Source organism: Anthonomus grandis, chromosome 4 (genome assembly GCF_022605725.1).
Source record: "Anthonomus grandis grandis chromosome 4, icAntGran1.3, whole genome shotgun sequence".
NCBI classification, from domain to species: Eukaryota; Metazoa; Arthropoda; class Insecta; order Coleoptera; family Curculionidae; genus Anthonomus; species Anthonomus grandis.
The window spans coordinates 778822-801245 of NC_065549.1; the positions used below are offsets into that span (position 1 = coordinate 778822).

Consider the following 22424-nt stretch of genomic DNA (forward strand, 5'->3'; position numbering starts at 1 on the left):
GCCTTAGCTGGTAGGAAATTTGTGAAAGTATTTTCTCGATCCTTTTTTATTAGTCTTGTTATCTTCACATCACCTACTTTTCCCAGAATATCCTCAATAATTTTTTTTTCATTACCATACCTACACATGTTTTAACACACCTGGTCGAAAGTGCCTACTGAACCTTTAATTGCATTATAAGTGTGGATAGTTTCAGATTTATTGGTATCTTTATTAGGAGTTCCAAATGATGTGTGCACTGTAGATAAAAGTGTGACTATTTTATTGGTTTTTTGGGTTTATAGGATACCAGTGTGCTATTAGACCTGTAGGCAAACAATGAGGTTTTCACCTGGCGTTATTTATCATTTTCGATCAACATTGGTGCAATGTGAGGCTTATTTGTTCCAACAATTTTCAACGAATAAGTTCTAGAAATCAATCTGTCAGCTAAAGGTACATTAGTGAACCAAATTGTCCATTGTTATATTCTGGTGCGTACCATAAATTGGGGTAGTCAGAAGTTCTACAAAATAATCTGCTAACAGGTGGCCGTTAGTCTGAGCATATTTACCCAAATATGGCTTCTAAAGTCCACAAGTCGCCCGTCAATTATGACATAAGAACTGACCTATGTCATAATTGACGGGCCATATTTGGGTCTAAAACTTTAGACATTTCTTCTTTCCTCCCTAGTTAGTTTGGCAAGCAGTTAAAAAGTAAAATATTGATTTTCTCATGGTGGCTCTGTAGGGTTTTCCAAAAAAGGAAGTATCGAACATCATTTTTGATCATAAATGGTTATCCTTCATAACCGCAGTAACTAAGTAAATTCCCAACAGAGCTTCAAATTAGTATCAGAAAAAGTTTAGTTTGTCACTTTGTAATTTTTATTTGCGCTAGCAATTTCATGATTCGTGTAGAGTACCACTTTATTCAGCATATCGGTAATGGATCTAAAATTTGCGTTACTTCAGGAACAGCGGGCAAGCACATTAGGCCGGATCTTATGTGAATAATATTTTTTCCCTGCTACGACATTGGCTTTGGAACATCACTTGTACTAATTTTTCCGTTCCAACTTTCAAGCTTGAGGATCAAAATATGTTCCTGAATTGAGGCGTTTCTTTGACATGGTAAGAAAGTGCAAGGTAACTAAAGTGTTTTGTGCAGATTTGCATAACTTCATACAACTTCCTGAGAATGAAATGTAGTTGCTTTTGGCCCAACAATTTCATAAGATAATTGTCTCGACTTTTTACTGGACATTCTGCGCGTTCCCTAAGGTGTTTTTTGCGCCGCTAAATATAATGATAGAGAAAATATTCGATTTTGTAACTTTATGTAACTTACTACTTCCTGAGACTGTAATGTAGATGCAACTGGATCTTCAGAAACATGTGGTGTTCTTGTCTCCTTTTTTTGTATTGGAAGTTTACTGAATGTTTTCAGCTCGCAAGCTTTTCTTGAAACATGTTTCATGAAACGAGGCTTCTTCTGGGTCGCCTTTTTCAGGCATGTAGTCTGGGTCACATAAACTATCGTCCATTTCACTATCACTACTTTCGTATGAGTTGTTTAAGTTGATCGTCAATTAGTCCTTTTGCGATCATTTTCGCGTTATAAAATTGTCGAAGAATCCTGTCTCTACATCAGACTTAAGTACTAAAATTTATCTCATGATACTATCGACACGTAAAATTGACGTGTAGTGATTTTTAAAATGAACCGACACGAACATTTACACTTGTAAGATTCACTAACTACTAACAGGTTTGTATTACTGCAGTGGAGTTAAGAAACAGATACGTAATGTTTACGTATGAAAGTATTCTAGTGTTAATGATTAAAGTTGTTCGTATTTTAAGGCATAAACAAGATATTTTCTGTGTTATTTAAATTATTGAATATAAGTTCCTTAAACCTAGACATTTTAAGGAAATTTGTCTAAAAAATATTTCTTGTTATAGGGAGTTTTAATTTTTTTCTTAAAATAGTTATCCACTATTAAATTTCATTTCATTCAAAAACCACATAATATGTGTAAAATAAGCAAAAAGTCACATTACGAAATATAGATAAAAATTATATCCTTTTATACCCTGTAGTAAAGGGTTCCATATAACTTGCCTCCAATAAAACCACGTTCAAGTAAATTATCAAAATTCAAGTTCTTTTATTGCACAATTATTTTCACATTTTTTCCTTTTTTTATTACTACACCCTAAAAATAAATTAGATCCTATTGAAACCCGTCAACCTATATAATATGGCATCTCAGTAATACGTATGAAGACCAGCGGCGTAGACTTGCGGGGCGGCAGCTACCAAAGCTGGACTATGAACCGTCTTACTAGTGGCGATTGTGCCAGAGGGTCCCGCTACGAGAGTGTCCAATTGTTTCTCAGCTACAATACCGGCGGAGTAAGCCAGGGGGGCTGAGTAGCCGTGCACCACTGGAGCTGAATAAGCCAAAGGAGCTGAGTAGACGAGGGGAGCCGAGTAAGATACTGGGGCAGCGATAAGGGGTTCAGATCTAGCTACGATAGCTGGGGAGTCCTCGGTGATGATGGAGGCTCCGGGTTGCTCGGAATGGATCAAGCTGCCATCTGGACCGGCTACGGTGGTTCTGGAGCTGGGTGCTTGGATGATTTTGGCTGAGCCCGGAATGACTGCTAAGCCTGCATTTGCTACGGCCAAACAGGCGAAGAGAGCTACGAGACCCTATATACAAGAAATTCCGTTTCATTTTAATTTTTTTATTGTTAATACTTATGCAACACACCATATATTATTATCGTTAAATAAATGTTTATTGAACGATTTTTTTTGGTAAATTTTTGGTTTTGGTGTATTTATTAACGTCATATATATCGTTAAATTATATTCATTCAACGTTAAAGATACAGGGTGTTTCAGAACTATGGAATCAAACTTCTAGAGATTATTTAAGGCAACCGTAGAAAATATTTGAGTATACGGACCCAAGTACTGCGGCTCTAAGGCGCGTTTAAATTAAAAAAGTCGATGAATTGCCCAAATAGGATTTAATGCTTTTTGTACATGATACTATCAAAATAATTGTTCAAAATGTCAATGAATAATAGCAACATTTGGAATCATTCAAAATAGGTTTCAAATTTTTACTCGAAATCATGTGCGACGTTTAAATCGGTGTATTCAGATTAGAGAAAACTATTTTGAACAATTATTATGATGGATGATATGTTGTACAAAAGGCAGCAGTTAAGTGCATTAGATCCTATTTCGGAAGTCGTAGTGCTGTAGTGATATATTTCCAGACATGGGTACCCTATACTTAAATGTTTTCTACTATTCCATTGAATAGCCCCTAGAAGTTTGATCTCATAGTTCTAAAACACCCTGTATGTATATCGTAGTATCTGTTTACGAGAGACACAAAATTTCGGCATTCGAAACAAGTGACACGGGATTTACATATCCAGTTTTTACACTCGATTACTACACCCTAAATATTTGATGAAATTCTTCTGAACAATCACTGATTTTCATCCATATTATCCAATCTAATAACGCTGTTTTTATATTAAATATTTATATAAAAAAATTATATCAAATTTAAATAGACAGTGGTAATAAATTGAATACTGAATATATATTTTTTGCAAAAACATTGTTTTTCATTAACAAAGTAAGGAATTCTTTTGAAAAAATCACCGTTTTTCGTCTATAATGTTCAATCTAATAGCACTGTTTTGGTATTAAATATTTGTTAATGTATATATAGATAATTTAAATAAACAAACTGTGTTATTAGATTAGATATTAACGACGAAGCCAGGTGTTATTCATGTGTATTATTTTGAAAAACAATGATTTTTGAAAACAATTTCTAACTGGTAAGGTGTGTGGGGTGGGTGGGGGGGGGGGCACGGTAAGGTTAATAATATGTTTTTTTTCCTTTAGAAAATAATTGCCTAAGAAAAAATTTGCACGTAACCTTAAGGTTTTGGAGTAAAATGTAAAAAAACTCTATTTTTTATTTCTCGAAAGTACGGCGTATCGCTATGAAAATGGCAGTAGTTGTGCTATTTTTTATCGCGTATAAGTGGAAATTCAGTTTTTTTAAATTAAATAAATAAAACTATATAAATAAAAAATAAAACTTTTCATTATTTTGGTTTAAAAATTCAGTTTGTAAATTAAAGCTATTGGTATGTTTATCAACCGTATATGGCCAAGGTCTATTTATTAAACTATAGAATATACGTATATCATGTCCAATCCTGTTTACAAAAGGAAGAAAATTACGGCATTTAAAAAAAATGATACGGGTTACGCACAAGACAAGTGTTTATATTTTTGTTATATATATACCACCAAACTCGCCTTTAGAAAATTACTTGTCTCTCTTTGATTATCTTTCCTCTTTTAGGGCAATTCAGAACCAAAATATTTTGTTGTTGGGGGATTTTAATATGAGGTTTATACAGGATAATGTTTATGATTGTACCACTAAACTTGCTAGTCTAATGGATTTTATGGCGTTTTTAAATCTCTCTCAATTTAACAATGCCCTTAACTGCAACAATAATTTGCTTGATCTAGTTCTCTCCAACTACCAGTGTTCTGTGGATAGGGACGACCAACCCCTTGTCACTGAGGATGCATATCACCCTGCTATTAATATCTCGTTGAATCTTGTCAAATTCGAGAGTGTTACAGATTTCCCCTCCAACAATGAGAGTCCTAAGTATAATTTTCGGAGGGCTAACTTTCCCTATCTTTACCAGCTTATCTCTGATGTGGATTGGACTTTTATACGCACCCAGTCAGATGTTAATGAGGCAGTTAAAACCTTTTATGACAAAATCCATGAAATTTTTTGTCTAGCTGTTCCTCGTTTTCGACCCTCTAATAGTAAATACTCATATCATGTGTGGTACACTCATGAAATTAGGAAATTATTAAAATTAAAGTCTAGGCTACATAGGAGATGGCTTTATACACGGTGCTCTGCTGCTTATGAAGATTTTAGAGCTGCTCGGAGGGTAGTAAAAACAAAAATGGATCTTGCTTATCACGAGTATATATCCAGGACTGAGTCAGCTATTCGGAGTGATCCAAAGCAATTCTGGAGGTTCATTCACTTTAAACGAAACAACTCTCGCATTCCAGGTTCTATGAGCTAATAAAGATACCACTGTTGTGGGTCCTAAAAGTATTGTAAATGCTTTTTCTGATTTTTTCATGAGTGTTTATGTTGAGTCCTCTATTGCTCAGCCCAAAGAATCTGATACATATAGTTCAGACAACATTTTGGTCCAATCTTTTGTTGAGGCAGATGTAAGAAAAGCTTTATAGAAGTTGAAAAACAAAGAAACTGCGGGTCCTGACCAAATACCTTCATTTCTTTTGTGTGACTGTGCATCGGCCCTGGCTGTACCACTCTCAACTTATCACTCAAGACCAATACATTTCCAGTGTTAAAATATGTCCAGTGTTTAAGAGTGGCGACCGTGGCAAAATAGAGAACTACAGACCGGTGTCAATTCTCTCTAATTTTTCGAAGGCTTTTGAGATATGTGTGCACGATAAATTGTCTCCTCAAATTAAGCACATAATTACAAAAAAGCAGCATGGTTTCTTTCAGAAAAGATTTACTGTTACTAATATGGCTTGTTTATTAGAAACAGCATATCTAGCTATAAATCAGAAAAGCCAGTTGGATGTGCTGTACACAGACTTCTCGAAGGCTTTTGATCGGCTGGATCATGGTTTGCTGGCACGGAAGCTGGCTTTGGCTGGATTTCATCCTTGTCTGGTGGAGTTCTTCATCTCATATCTGACTGGCAGGCTTCAGTATGTTGAATTTAATGGTTTTGAGTCAAGGCAGTAACCTCGCCCCAATGCTGTTCGATCTATTTATTAATGATTTAGTTGATTGTATGGAGAGTTTCTGTCTTTTATTCGCTGATGATCTGAAGTTCTTTCGTATCATTCGTACTATGCTGGACTGCCTGAAGCTGCAAGAGGACATGAATAGGGTCTTTGAATGGTGTGAAAGAAATAAACTACCCCTAAACTGTGACAAATGTAAAAAAATTACAATTTCCATTCTTCATGCAGAGATTTTATACCCATATATATTGAGTGGTTCTCAGTTGCTAGACTGTTCTTCAGTGAAGGATTTGGGCATTGAAGTAGATAAGAGGCTCACATTCAACCAGCATGTAGCACAGGTCACTGGTTCAGCCTTAAAATCCCTCGGGTTTATAGTAAGGTCCACGTCTCGATTTAAGAATATATCCAGCTTGACTGTATTGTACAATTCATTAGTAAAGTCTAAATTATTGTATGGCTCTATGTTGTGGTTCCCCATATATGATGTTCATGTTAACAGACTGGAGTATGTACAGCGCAGATTCTTAAAGTTACTTTCTGTTAAGTTGGATGGAGTATATCCAGTAAGAGGTGTGGAACAGGAGTACCTGCTGAATAGATTCAACTATTTGTCACTAAAGCAAAATACTATTCTCTCTAGTCAGATATTTTTAAATAAACTTTGCAATAATAAAATTGATTGTTCTGAGCTCTTAGAGAGGCTACCTCTATTTGTTCCTCCTGCCAATACAAAGAGGCACCATATATTTTATCCCTCTCTTAACTTAACAAATCTGTCCAGCAAAGCTCCACTGTGCCGTGCTTGTACATGTTATAATCAGATGAATGCTATAGATGTCGATATCTTTAGCAGCACTGAATATGTTTTTAAAAAAAGGATGTGTTCCTCTCTTAATTTGAATATGAATTGATACCTGATTATTTTTCTGTGATTGTTATCATTTGGTTAGTGTGTCTTACGATTATGCTATTGTTTTAAATTTTAAATTTTGTTATCACTCTATATTGTATCTTATATTATTTTTTTTGTACTACTTATTTAAGGTGCTTATAACTTGTACTGTTTTATTTTAATTATTTCTTGTAATTGGGAATTTTCCTGTTGGACAATAAACTATTTGAATTTGAACATTTAGTTTTTAAGCTCGATTACTATACCTCAAATATTTGATAAATTCTTCTGAACAATCACTGTTTTTCATCCATATTATTCAATCTAATAACGCTGTTTTTATACTAAATATTTATACATAAAATTATATATAAACATTTAAATAAACAGTGTTATCAAATTAAATATTGAATATATATTTTCTGCTAAAATATTGTTTTTCATTAACAAAACCCTTACCCACCCACCCACCCCAAACATTTGGCCAGTAAGGAATTCTTTTGAAAAATCACCCTTTTTCGTCTATAATGTTCAATCTAATAGCACTATTTTGGTATTAAATATTTGTTTATGTACATATAGATAATTTAAATAAACAAACTGTGTTATTAGATTAGATATTAACGACGAAACTAGCTGTTGTTCATGCGTATTATTTTGAAAAACAATGACTTTTGAAAATAATTTCTAACTGGTAAGGTGTCTGGGGTGGGTGGGGGGGGGGGCACGGTAAGGTTAATAAAAAATGTTTTTTTCCTTTAGAAAATAATTGCCTAAGAAAAAATTTGCACGTAACCTTAAGGTTTTGGAGTAAAATGTAAAAAAACTCAATTTTTTATTTCTCGAAAGTACGGCGTATCGCTATGAAAATTGCAGTAGTTGTGCTATTTTTTATCGCGTATAAGTGGAAATTCAGTTTTTTTAAATTAAACATTAAGTTTGAAAAAAAATAGTTTTTTTTTTAAATTCCAGACAACTTTTCATTATTTTGGTTTAAAAATTCAGTTTGTAAATTAAAGCTATTGGTATATTTATCAACCGTATATGGCCAAGGTCTATTTATTAAACTATAGAATATACGTATATCATATCCAATCCTGTTTACAAAAGGAAGAAAATTACGACATTTTAAAAAAAATGATACGAGTTTTATACAGGGTGTCCGCTAATTAATGGTACATGGAAAAACCACAGACTCCTGATGTAAAAATATAACGATTTAACTATATTTACCTATATCCAAAAGTTGATATTAACTGAGATATAGGGTGTTAAACTTAAAACTTTTTTTTTGTTTTTCCCCAATAACTTTAACAAAAGTTAACTTTTATCACAAAAATTTGTAGTTAGGGCTTTTTTAGGTCGAGAAATTCAATTTTTTAACAAATTGAGTGTACAATGTAGGGGGCGCTGTCTGCGACATCTTTTTCTCTTTCATAAGGTCATAACTTTTTTGTCCTTAACTGTATTTAAGTTTTTATTGAAAATGATACTTTTTTTATATTAATAATTCTGAATAATCACTGTTTTTCATCCATATTATCCAATCTAATAACGCTGTTTTTGTACTAAATATTTATACATAAAATTATATATAAACATTTAAATAAACAGTGTTATCAAATTAAATATTGAATATATATTTTCTGCTAAAATATTGTTTTTCATTAACAAAACCCTTACCCCTCCACCCACCCCAAACATTTGGCCAGTAAGGAATCTTTTGAAAAATCACCCTTTTTCGTCCACAATACCCAATCTAATAACACTGTTAATATATTAATTATTTATTAATATACATACATACATATTAGCGATGAAAGCAGCTGTTATTTATTAATTTTATTGCACCCAAAAATAAGGTTTATAACGCAATATAAGATTACACGAAAAAAATTGGGTTTTTTATGGTGGGTAAATTAACAACTCATACTGTTTCAATTAAGATTTTTTTCCTTGGTTTATTTAGGCTAGTTATTTGTTGCATGATCTCTGTCTTCAATAAATATGAAATTACGAAATACATTCCGGGAGATTTACATCATAAACCTGACAATAATAGACAAATTCAAAAATATTGTTGAGGCATCTTTTATCTATATTAGCGTTCCTATATTAAGCACGCGAACTCGGGTCCGAATAATCATGTTTTTTGGGAAATAAAAATTCATATCTTTGGCTGTATGGCTAGCGAAACGATGAAATTTGGCACAAGGCCTCTGAATACATTGAAAATGATGGTTCCGTAAATATTTTTTTTTTCGGTACCACCAAACGGAGCGGTACTGTCTCAAAGTCAAAAATGGGTAAAGTTCGAGTTGCTCACGAGATCTCAAATTTAAAGCGTTCAATTGAGCTTAAATTTTCAGGATAGGACTTCTACTGGGATCGCTTTTATGCAAAATTATCATTTGGTGTCGATCGCGACACCGCTTTTTGCGACACTGTAATCCGAAACCGCCTGCCGGGAGCCGAGACTCTGTTATCGCTTCATATTTATTATTTTAATAAATAATAAGAATAAGCGGATTAGTTCGTGAGTTCGTGCAGATTATAAAAGTTATCATAAGACGTAAGGCAAGATATCGTTGGTTTGTGCATACACGAATGTATATTTTTGTAAAAGTTTGTGTTTCTTCGTTGTTCCTAATAATAATGTTTTATGACGACTTATTCTAATGTCAAGCATGGAGGAAAAGAAGATGAAGGAAAAAGAATTGACATTTGTAGACCTTCCGCAAAATAAGCTGGATAAAAAAAGAAAATTAGTCATTTCAGAAAATAAAAATGTGATTAAAAAAAAACCAAACCTTAATGATTGTGAAAGATGCTCGGAAGAAATACCAAAATTACAAGAAAATAGGAATAAATCCCAAGAAACTTCTTCTAATATAACATCAAACTACGTGGAAAATATAACGGCGACAAAAAAAAGGTAAAAAATGCCGAACAAAAGCTGCTTATCGAATGCAAAAAAATTTCATGAATATAGGCAACGTAAGCTACAGGAAAATGCCGCTAATTTGTTACAAAAGAAGAATGAAAAATTAAAAATTGCAGAAATAAAACGGCGGATCTGAAATGCAAATAAATGTCGTAAATATAGACAGCGCGGTAAAATCAATCCAACTAATTTATTGATAAATAATAATGATACTGTAATTAATGATCCAGTTGTTGAAAAATCTGAATCCAAGAATGCCTTAAAATGTCGACGTTATAGAAAGAAGACTTAACTGCACACGACTGACAATGGTGCTGCCCTCCAGACGACTGACAATGGTGCTACTCTCCAGAAAAATAGTCTGTGGGATAGCGTAAGTTTAGTTAACAGCAACCAATGTAATAGCGTTTCAAAAAAAGAACATTATATCTTGAAAATTATATGAAAAAACATTTTTTTAGTAATAAACTAAATGAGTATTGTCGTATATGTAATAGAAAATGGTGGACTAAGGATATTCGCGTAATTCAGGCAAAAGCTCTTCCTCTTCTTTATGAAGCTGGATATTCAAAAAATTTTAAAAAATAGAAAGTGAATGTAATTTTTATAAATGCTGTCGAAATTGTTATGCAAGCCTATGTCAAAAAAACAAAATTCCACAATTGGCTACTGTAAACGGATTTATTTATCCGCCCGTACCGCCGGATCTTCCGTCATTAAATCCTATTGCTGAACGGTTGATTTCACCTCGTTTACCTTTTATGCAAATACGTAGGGTGCAATATTTTTCTGGTAGTCAGAAATTAATTGGTCAGATAATAAATGTTCCTGTCAATGTGAATAATATGGTAACATCACTGCCGCGGAATGTTAATGATGATTATGCAGTTACAGTAATAATAAAACGTCACATTCTTCAAAAGGGAGCCTATCTGTCGGGATGTGTTTCAAAAAGCGTTCTACGGAGATGGCTATTATATTTAACAAATACGCCATTATATAAAAAATATAATATAACGATTGATAAGAACTTCTTAGGTTTACAGGAATCCTTTTATTTTGCAGACGAAAATGAGTTACTTTTTACACAACATCAGTCTGAAATTAAAGCGTGTGAAAATCAAGTAGATATGATATCTACAGGACAAGAGAGATTATTAACTCCTGAACAACTACTTAATATACAACAACAAACATTATTTTGGGGGGAGGATATGGTCTTAGTAGTACTAGCACCGGGTCAGAATAATAAACCTTTTGCATTATCTTTTGATGCAGATGCGGAAGAATTATCATTCCGAGCAATTTATTATGGACATGAAAGACGATTTCAAATTAGGGTTACTCCATTTATGATGGCGACTAGCGAACTTCGTCGAAGAGATAGACGAGGCGTTACTCCCAATCATATTTTGTATATGGCAGCGAAGATAATGCGCCTAAAAATTATTGAGGCATTTCAGGTGATGTTCCGGAACAATGACGATGGAGTGAAAAATATTACCCGGGAAAATATAACGGATCGCGAATTTATTAAAGAAAGCATGGAAAGAAGCGAGTCTTTTTTCAAACATATTCCTTACTCCATGCAGTATTGGCAATCGAGAAAAAAAGACTTATTTGATATGATGCGTCAATTAGGAAAACCGACGGTATTTCTAACACTCAGTGCCTCAGAAATACACTGGAAAGCATTATTAAAATGTGTCTATAAATTTAGAGAAAATTTGAAAGATGAAGATGAAATCGATGATTCCATATTTGATACAATGACAAATAGTGCAAGAGCGGAATTAGTTAACAATGATCCTGTTATTTGTTGTTTATATTTTGATAAATTTGTAAATAATATCATATCAGCTTTAAAATTAAAGAAGAATGGTTCATTACAAAAATATTATTTAAAAGATTATTTTCTTAAAATTGAATTTCAACATCGAGGCAGTCCACACACTCATATGTTGTTATGGTTGGAAAATGCACCATCTTCTAGTGAGACCAAATTCTTCAATGGGGAAGATTTAACAAAGACGATAGCATTAATTGATACTATTTCCTCTGTAGAAGAAATCTTACTTTCCAGTTCTAGGGATTTACAGTCTCATACTCATACTCATACCTATTATAAAAAGAATACCAAAAAATGTCGTTTTGAGGCGCCATTTTGGCCTATGGACAAAACCAGAATTTTATTGCCAGTTTTGCCAGTTAATAGGGACAATTCAAAATGTATATTATTTCAGAAAAAGGATCAGGCTCTAGAGGATTTCCATTTTATAAGTTTCGAAAATTTTCTTCAAACATTTTTTATAGAATCATACGATGAATATCTGGATATTCTACGTCAAGGTATTCAGCGACCAATGGTGTTTATGAAACGGGGTATTGAAGATATTTGGATTAAGTATAAAATTATTTAATTAATATTATTTTAAGCGACGACTACATAAAACAAAACCATGCGGTATAAAAATAAATATTTAATTAGGCTACTTACAAAATTAACTTATATCATCATAAAATCACAACTTCATTGGTCAACTACATTTAATTGAGAGGAGGAGGGAGGAGCTATTAGTGCTAAATATCTGCTTGTGCCAATTTTTTCCAGTAAGGCAAATGATATTAAATTTGCACCAATTGGTAAGGATTGTAAAATCTTTTTTTGTAAAAATAAAATAAATTAACTTTGCAAACTAATATTATCTGCTTCAGACAGTTATTTATACACTTGATTATATCACCTGTTTGAAAAAATAACTATTTTGTCTAGAGATATCGAATAATAATAATAATAATAATAATCAAAAGACCTTATTATTGTTCCAAATGTCATTCCGATTGCTGCAAAAGTTATGTAAACACCAAAAAATAAGGTTAAAAATGGTAATAATTAAATTTACTCATATCTGTTATTAAATTTTTGATATTCTTACGTTTTTAAATCATTCATGGAAAAAAATTAAAATTTATAAGCTGCGTCAGGTATTTTCAATACCTAAGATACTTACGTATGGTGCAAGATCTGTGAATTTTTGTAAAAAAGTTATTTTACGAGTTCTGGCATTTTCAGTTTTTTGAAATTTCTTGTTTTTTTCATGAGTCTTGTAAAAAAAATTATGTGTTTAAGTTAAATTGGTAAAACAGATTTATTTACAGTTTAATTTTTTTTGCCTTAAACATTTTTAAGCAAAAAAAGGAATTTTTTTCAAAATTGTTTATTCTTATGCCTAAAATACTAAACCCAGTTTCTTTTATTGATTATATTTATGGAATGATTACTAAAGTAAAGCATTTTATTAGCCCTATATTTTTAAATTGTTTTAAAAAAATGTTTTATTAAAACACCCTGCATAAGTACATACCTATACCCGTGTCTCAAGTTTAAAAAGTAAATTTTAATTTTTCATATTTTTTTTCAAATGACAATTAGGCAAAAAGATAGTAGGTCTATACTAGATATGTCTGTCAAAAAAGGCAAACATTGCTAGTATATTTGTTTTCCAATAAAATATTGTTTATTACTTAAACCAAAAATAAACGTTTATTTAACTATAATCGCGTGTTGCTTGGGTAGGAGTACGATTTAAAAGAAAGGGTACTTACGAAGGAGTTCATGTTGATATTTTTGTCAAAGATGCTACAAGTTGACTGACGCTGAACCAATTTAGGTACCATTTTATAATGGTAAAGGTAGCCTTGAAGGACGGCCCCCGGATTCCGGAATTTCGTCTTTCGTAGCGGCGAGTCAAGGTAGGGCGTTGCCTTTTTTTCGAAGATTTATTCATGTTTTATCGTAAATAATTTCTTATTGTGGCAAAAAGGTCCTGAGATTTTTTTTCTTATTTTATATGACGCGGATGTAATTGTGGTTGATTTTTTAACAGAAGTTGTGGTTTTACAGTGTAAAATTTTATTTTTAAGTTTTTTGTTTTTAAAAATTTTAATTAATTTCTCGTCTGGATATTTGCCCAGAAAAAAAATAAAGCTGCCAGATTTTTTGTTTAAATGATTAAAGACTGAACTCATAGTTTCTCAAGAAAATTTCCGAATCACGAAAAATTGATTTGGCATGTAACCAGTGTGATTCTACCTTGAAAAATTAACAAAGCATGTAACCAGACAAGGAAATAAACCTCAAACACAATAAACCCTCTGATATGAAAAGTTCATATACTAAAATAATGTCCAAAAAATGAAACTTCAGGAAATAACTTCAGAATCTGGCAAATCCTGTGGTTATTTGTTTGATAATCCCGAATAAGTATATGTGACCAATTTGACAGTTAACTATAAACGTCAGTTTATAGTTTTCTTTTGTTATATTTTATTTATTTATAGTTTGTTGGGGAAAGCACCGAAATATCTGCTAAACAATTTACAAAGAGTGCAAAATAAATCAATTAAACCTATATTAATAATATTCAGAAAATTATAAAAAATGACAATCTGGTAATGGTGATATACACGCTCTGATTTTTATTTCTTCTTTGTAACAAAAAAAATGATTTCAACAGCCTGGAAGAAAGAAAAAAAAGTATCAACTGTCCTTCTATACGGGTATACTTTACTAAATCCATAAGACTCTATAAATTTAATTGATGTCGGTTTGTTCAATACGACCCTCACAGCCATCAAAAACTTTTAGAACGACATTTTCACTTGCAAATAATATTAATTAACGCAGAAGTCATTTAAAGTTTTCCGTTGATCCAAAAGGGCCAGTAGCAGTTATTATAGTACGAGGGGGTTTTCGAAAGAGATTACGGCCTATGTAAACTCATTGGCCGGAAATGGGTTAATCCATTAAACCGACCGACGACCGATCGGGTCGCTCTCTGTGTGTTTTCGTTCCGGTTTTAATTTTATATAAGGAAATCGTCAGCTCTCTGGATTTTGTAATTAATGGTGTAATTAGGGTCGAGAGGCATCTTTTGAGAATTTTGCTATTAAGCAAATCAATTTAAAAGTATGAATTATTTTTATTAACAATTTACATTCATTTTAGGTCTCTCTAGAAAAAATATTTTGGGTTCTCTGGCATATAACTCAAATTCTAAAGGCCCTATTAACATAATTTTTACACTAAATTAATCATGGATTCTTTCTTAATATTACTGTAAAATTTAATTAAAATTCTTGTAATTCCGAATTTTTTATTTAAATTTTTGTAGGTGATGTTTCAGTAAAATAGAAGTAAAAAATTGTTTTGAGTTCTCTGTTCTATTATTCATATTATACTGCTCCGATTTACATGCTTTCTACTCAAAATTAATTATGGATCCTTCCTTAATATTTCTGTAAAATTTTATAAAAATTCCTGTAATAACGAATTTTTTATTTAAATTTTTGTAGGTGGCGTCGTAGTAAAGAAAAATTAGAAAAATTGTTTTGGTTTCTCTGATCTATAACTCGTAGGCTAATGCTCCGACAAAAATTTTTTTTGCAAAATTTTGAACTTTTTTTCAAAAATCCTAAAATAGGTGTCAAATGAAATTGAAAAAAGAATTTATGTACAAATTTTCAAACGTGTACGTTTTTCCGTTTTTTACTTATGGACAGTTTGTTGACTTTTTAGTAGAAAAAAAAAATTAATTTACAAAAAAAAAATTTTTTACAAAATTTTGAATTTTTTTCCAAAAATCCTAAAATAGGTGTCCAATGAAATTGAACAAAGAATTTATGTAGAAATTTTCAAACGTGTACGTTTTACCGTTTTTGACTTATGGACAGTTTGTTGACTTTTTAGTAGAAAAACAAAAAAAAATTTTTTTTTGCAAAATTTTGAACTTTTTTCCAAAAATCCTAAAATAGGTGTCCAATGAAATTGAACAAAGAATTTATGTACAAATTTTCAAACGTGTACGTTTTTTTAATTTTGAGTTATGGACAGTTTGTTGATATCTTAGTTAAAAAAAATTAATTTTCAAAAAAAAATTTTTTTTTGCAAAATTTTGAACTTTTTTTCAAAAATCCTAAAATAAGTATGCAAAGAAATTCAATAAAGAATTTATGTACAAATTTTCAAATTTGTACGTTTTTTCGTTTTTGACTTATGGACAGTTTCTTGACTTTTTGGTAGAAAAAAAAAATTAATTTACAAAAAAAATTTTTTTTGCAAAATTTTGAATTTTTTTTTTAAAATCCTGAAATAGGTATCTAATGAAATTCAATAAAGAATTTATGTACAAATTTTCAAATGTGTACGTTTTTTCGTTTTTGATTTATGGACAGTTTGTTGACTTTTTAGTAGAAAAAAAAAATTAATTTACAAAAAAAAGTTTTTTTTACAAAATTTTGAACTTTTTTTTAAAAATCCTAAAATAGGTGTCCAACGAAATTGAACAAAGAATTTATGTACATATTTTCAAATGTGTACGTTTTTTCCGTTTTTGACTTATGGACAGTTTGTTGACTTTTTAGTAGAAAAAAAAATTAATCTACAAGAAAAAAAATTTTTTACAAAATTTTGAACTTTTTTCCAAAAATCCTAAAATATGTGTCCAATGAAATTGAACAAAGAATTTATGTACAAATTTTCAAACTTGTACGTTTTGCGGTTTTTGAGTTATGGACAGTTTGTTGACTTTTTAGTTAAAAAAAAAATTAATTTACAAAAAAAAAAAATTTTTTACAAAATTTTGAACTTTTTTCCAAAAATCCTAAAACAGGTGTCCAATGAAATTGAACAAAGAATTTATGTACAAATTTTTAAACGTGTACGTTTTTCCGTTTTTGACTTATGGACAGTTTGTTGACTCTTTAGTAGAAAAAAAAAAAATTACAAAAAAAAATTTTTTTTGCAAAATTTTGAACTTTTTTTCAAAAATCCTAAAATAGGTGTTCAATGAAATTGAACAAAGAATTTATGTACAGATTTTCAAAGGTGTGCGTTTTTCCGTTTTTGACTTATGGACAGTTTGTTGACTTTTTAGTAGGAAGAAAAAATTAATTTTCAAAAAAAAATTTTTTTTACAAAATTTTGAATTTTTTTTCAAAAATCCTAAAATAGGTGTCCAATGAAAATGAACAAAGAATTTATGTACAAATTTTCAAATGTGTACGTTATTCCGTTTTTGACTTATGGACAGTTTGTTGATATTTTACTAGAAAAAAAGGATTAATTTACAAAAAAAAATTTTTTTTGCAAAATTTTGGACTTTTTCCCAAAAAATCCTAAAATAGGTGTCTAACGAAATTAAACAAAGAATTTATGTACAAATTTTCAAACGTGTACGTTTTTTCGTTTTTGACTTATGGACAGTTTGTTGACTTTTTACTAGAAAAAAAAAATTAATTAAAAAAAAAAATTTTTTTGCAAAATTTTGAACTTTTTTTTAAAAATCCTGAAACAGGTGTCCAACGAAATTTAATAAAGAATTTATGTACAAATTTTCAAACGTGTACGTTTTTCCGTTATTGACTTATGGACAGTTTGTTGACTTTTTGGTAGAAAAAAATAATTAATTTACAAAAAAAATTTTTTTTTACAAAATTTTGAACTTTTTCCCAAAAATGTTGAAATAAGTATCCAATGAAATTGAACAAAGAATTTATGTACAAATTTTCAAACGTGTACGTTTTTCCGTTTTTGACTTATGGACAGTTTGTTGACATTTTAGTAGAAAAAAAAATAAATTTACAAAAAAAAATTTTTTTGGCAAAATTTTGGATTTTTTTCCAAAAATCCTAAAATAGGTGTCCAATGAAATTAATCAAAAAATTTATGTACAAATTTTCAAACGTGTACGTTTTTCCGTTTTTGACTTATGGACAGTTTGTTGACTTTTTAGTAGGAAGAAAAAATTAATTTTCAAAAAAAAATTTTTTTTACAAAATTTTGAATTTTTTTTCAAAAATCCTAAAATAGGTGTCTAATGAAAATGAACAAAGAATTTATGTACAAATTTTCAAACGTGTGCGTTTTTCCGTTTTTGACTTATGGACAGTTTGTTGACTTTTTAGTAGAAAAAAAATTTATCTACAAGAAAAAAATTTTTTTACAAAATTTTGAACTTTCTTTCAAAAATCCTAAAATAGGTGTCCAATCAAATTTAACAAAGAATTCATGTACAAATTTTCAAACGTGTACGTTTTTCCGTTTTTGACTTATGGACAGCTTGTTGACTTTTTGGTAGAAAAAAATTTAATTTACAAAAAAAAATTTTTTTTGCAAAATTTTGAACTTTTTTTCAAAAATCCTAAAACAGGTGTCCAATGAAATTGAACAAAGAATTTATGTACAAATTTTCAAACATGTACCTTTTTCCGATTTTGAGTTATAGACAGTTTGATGATTTTTTAATTAAAAAAAAAAATTAATTTACCCAAAAAAATGTTTTTTGCAAAATTTTGAACTTCTTTCCAAAAATCGTAAAATAGGTGTCCAATGAAATTGAACAAAGAATTCATGTTTAAATTTTCAAACGTGTACGTTTTTCCGTTTTTGACTTATGGACAGTTTGTTGACTTTTTAGTAGGAAGAAAAAATTAATTTTCAAAAAAAAATTTTTTTTGCAAAATTTTGAACTTTTTTCCAAAAATCCTAAAATAGGTGTCTAATGAAATTCAACAAAGAATTTATGTACAAATTTTCAAATGTGTACGTTATTCCGTTTTTGACTTATGGACAGTTTGTTGATATTTTACTAGAAAAAAAGGATTAATTTACAAAAAAAAATTTTTTTTGCAAAATTTTGAACTTTTTTTTAAAAATCCTAAAACAGGTGTTCAATGAAAATGAACAAAGAATTTATGTACAAATTTTCAAATGTGTACGTTATTCCGTTTTTGACTTATGGACAGTTTGTTGATATTTTACTAGAAAAAAAGGATTAATTTACAAAAAAAAATTTTTTTTGCAAAATTTTGAACTTTTTTCCAAAAATCCTAAAATAGGTGTCTAATGAAATTCAACAAAGAATTTATGTACAAATTTTCAAATGTGTACGTTATTCCGTTTTTGACTTATGGACAGTTTGTTGATATTTTACTAGAAAAAAAGGATTAATTTACAAAAAAAAATTTTTTTTGCAAAATTTTGAACTTTTTTCCAAAAATCCTAAAATAGGTGTCTAATGAAATTCAACAAAGAATTTATGTACAAATTTTCAAATGTGTACGTTATTCCGTTTTTGACTTATGGACAGTTTGTTGATATTTTACTAAAAAAAAAAGAATTAATTTACAAAAAAAATTTTTTTTTGCAAAATTTTGGACTTTTTTTTAAAAATCCTAAAAAAGGTGTCCAACGAAATTGAACAAAGAATTTATGTAAAAATTTTCAAATGTGTACGTTTTTTCCGTTTTTGACTTATGGACAGTTTGTTGACTTTTTGGTAGAAAAAAAAAATTAATTTGCAAAAAAATTTTTTTTTTACAAAATTTTGGACTTTTTCCCAAAAATCCTGAAATAGGTGTCCAATGAAATTGAACAAAGAATTTATGTACAAATTTTCAAACGTGTACGTTTTTCCGTTTTTGACTTATGGACAGTTTGTTCACTTTTTAGTAGAAAAAAAAATAAATTTACAAAAAAAAATTTTTTTGGCAAAATTTTGGATTTTTTTCCAAAAATCCTAAAATAAGTGTCCAATGAAATGAATCAAAGAATTTATGTACAAATTTTCAAACGTGTACATTTTTCCGTTTTTGACTTATGGACAGTTTGTTTACTTTTTAGTAGGAAAAAAAAATTAATTTACAAAAAAAAGTTTTTTTTACAAAATTTTGGATTTTTTTCCAAAAATCCTAAAATAGGTATCCAATGAAATTCAACAAAGAATTTATGTACAAATTTTCAAACGTGTACGTTTTTCCGTTTTTGAGTTATGGACAGTTTGTTGACTTTTTAGTTAAAAAAAAAAATAATTTACAAAAAAAAAAAAAATTTTACAAAATTTTGAACTTTTTTCCAAAAATCCTGAAATAGGTGTCCAATGAAATTGAACAAAGAATTTATGTACAAATTTTCAAACGTGTACGTTTTTCCGTTTTTAACTTATGGACAGTTTGTTCACTTTTTGGTGGATAAAAAAAATTAATTTGCAAAAAAATTTTTTTTTTACAAAATTTTGGACTTTTTCCCAAAAATCCTGAAATAGGTGTCCAATGAAATTGAACAAAGAATTTATGTACAAATTTTCAAACGTGTACGTTTTTCCGTTTTTGACTTATGGACAGTTTGTTCACTTTTTAGTAGAAAAAAAAATAAATTTACAAAAAAAAATTTTTTTGGCAAAATTTTGGATTTTTTTCCAAAAATCCTAAAATAAGTGTCCAATGAAATGAATCAAAGAATTTATGTACAAATTTTCAAACGTGTACATTTTTCCGTTTTTGACTTATGGACAGTTTGTTTACTTTTTAGTAGGAAAAAAAAATTAATTTACAAAAAAAAGTTTTTTTTACAAAATTTTGGATTTTTTTCCAAAAATCCTAAAATAGGTATCCAATGAAATTCAACAAAGAATTTATGTACAAATTTTCAAACGTGTACGTTTTTCCGTTTTTGAGTTATGGACAGTTTGTTGACTTTTTAGTTAAAAAAAAAAATAATTTACAAAAAAAAAAAAAATTTTACAAAATTTTGAACTTTTTTCCAAAAATCCTGAAATAGGTGTCCAATGAAATTGAACAAAGAATTTATGTACAAATTTTCAAACGTGTACGTTTTTCCGTTTTTAACTTATGGACAGTTTGTTCACTTTTTGGTGGATAAAAAAAATTAATTTGCAAAAAAATTTTTTTTTTACAAAATTTTGGACTTTTTTCCAAAAATCCTGAAATAAGTATGCAACGAAATTCAATAAAGAATTTATGTACAAATTTTCAAACGTGTACGTTATTCCATTTTTGACTTATGGACAGTTTGTTGATTTTTTAATTAAAAAAAAAATTAATTTACACAAAAAAAATTTTTTTGCAAAATTTTGAACTTTTTTCTAAAAATCCTAAAATAGGTATCCAATAAAATTGAATAAAGAATTTAGGTACAAATTTTCAAACGTGTACGTTATTCCGTTTTTGAGTTAAGGACAGTTTATTGATTTTTTAATTTAAAAAAAAAAAAATTTACACAAAAAAATTCTTTTTGCAAAATTTTAAACTTTTTTCCAAAAATCCTAAAATAGGTGTCCAATGAAATTGAACAAAGAATTAATGTACAAATTTTCAAACGTGTACGTTATTTCGTTTTTGACTTATGGACAGTTTGTTGATTTTTTAATAAAAAAAAAATTAATTTACACAAAAAATTTTTTTTGCAAAATTTTGAACTTTTTTCCAAAACTCCTAAAATAGGTGTCCAATGAAATTGAACAAAGAATTTAGGTACAAATTTTCAAACGTGTACGTTATTTCGTTTTTGACTTATGGACAGTTTGTTGATTTTTTAATAAAAAAAAAATTAATTTACAAAAAAAAATTTTTTTGCAAAATTTTGAACCTTTTTCCAAAAATCCTAAAACAGGTGTCCAATGAAATTGAACAAAGAATTTATGTACAAATTTTCAAACGTGTACGTTTTTTGAATTTTGAGTTATGGACAGTTTGTTGATATCTTAGTTAAAAAAAATTAATTTTCAAAAAAAAATTTTTTTTTGTAAAATTTTGAACTTTTTTTCAAAAATCCTAAAATAAGTATGCAACGAAATTTAATAAAGAATTTATGTACAAATTTTCAAACGTGTACGTTTTTCCGTTTTTGACTTATTGACAGTTTGTTGACTTTTTAGTAGAAAAAAAAATTAATTTACAAAAAAAAATTTTTTTTTGCAAAATTTTGAACTTTTTTTCAAAAATCCTAAAATTAGTACGCAACGAAATTCAATAAAGAATTTATGTACAAATTTTCAAATGTGTACGTTTTTTTCGTTTTTGACTTATGAACAGTTTGTTGACTTTTTGGTAGAAAAAAAAAATTTAATTTCCAAAAAAAATTTTTTTTGCAAAATTTTGAACTTTTTTCAAAAATCCTAAAATAGGTGTCTAATGAAATTGAACAAAGAAGTTATGTACAAATTGTCAAACGTGTGCGTTTTTCCGTTTTTGACTTATGGACAGTTTGTTGACTTTTTAGTAGAAAAAAAAAATTTAATTTCCAAAAAAAATTTTTTTGCAAAATTTTGAACTTCTTTCTAAAAATCCTAAAATAGGTGTCTAATGAAATTCAATAAAGAATTTATGTACAAATTTTCAAACATGTACGTTTTTCCGATTTTGTGTTATAGACAGTTTGATGATTTTTTAATTAAAAAAAAACAATTAATTTACCCAAAAAAATTTTTTTTGCAAAATTTTGAACTTCTTTCCAAAAATCCTAAAACAGGTGTCCAATGAAATAGAACAAAGACTTTATGTACAAATTTTCAAACGTGTACGTTTTTCCGTTTTTGACTTATGGACAGTTTCTTGACTTTTTAGTAGAAAAAAAAATTAATTTATAAAAAAAGTTTTTCTATCTGTTGCTATATAATATTGTTTAATTAATTAATTAATTTCTATTTGTTGTTTTCACATTTAAGATATTATTTAGGCTTATTTGTGAGATCCCCTATTCTACGTTTATAAAGACGGTTCCGCCATGACATGATTTGATCAGTATTTACTTGTGAAAAAAATCAGCTTTTTACCACGTTACTTCACAAGTTCTGACCATCGTAACATTTTAGAAAAAACGCCCGAATATGACTTTTTCTTTTTTTTAACCAGACGTTTAATAAA

General features: G+C 29.1%; 2 protein-coding genes across 2 annotated transcripts in view; both read right to left on the reverse strand.

Moving 5' to 3' along the window:
* The window catches only part of LOC126734913 (protein madd-4), a 531919-nt gene that overhangs the window by 199811 nt on the left and 309684 nt on the right, over nucleotides 1–22424 (reverse strand). The window lies entirely within an intron of this gene.
* Nucleotides 2132–13465, reverse strand: LOC126734905 (uncharacterized). Its single transcript, XM_050438738.1, has 2 exons — nucleotides 13308–13465; nucleotides 2132–2703 (listed from the first exon to the last, which is right to left on the reverse strand). The coding sequence occupies exons 1-2, from the start codon at nucleotides 13377–13379 to the stop codon at nucleotides 2257–2259; spliced, it is 519 nt and encodes a 172-aa protein (XP_050294695.1). The 5' UTR covers nucleotides 13380–13465; the 3' UTR covers nucleotides 2132–2256.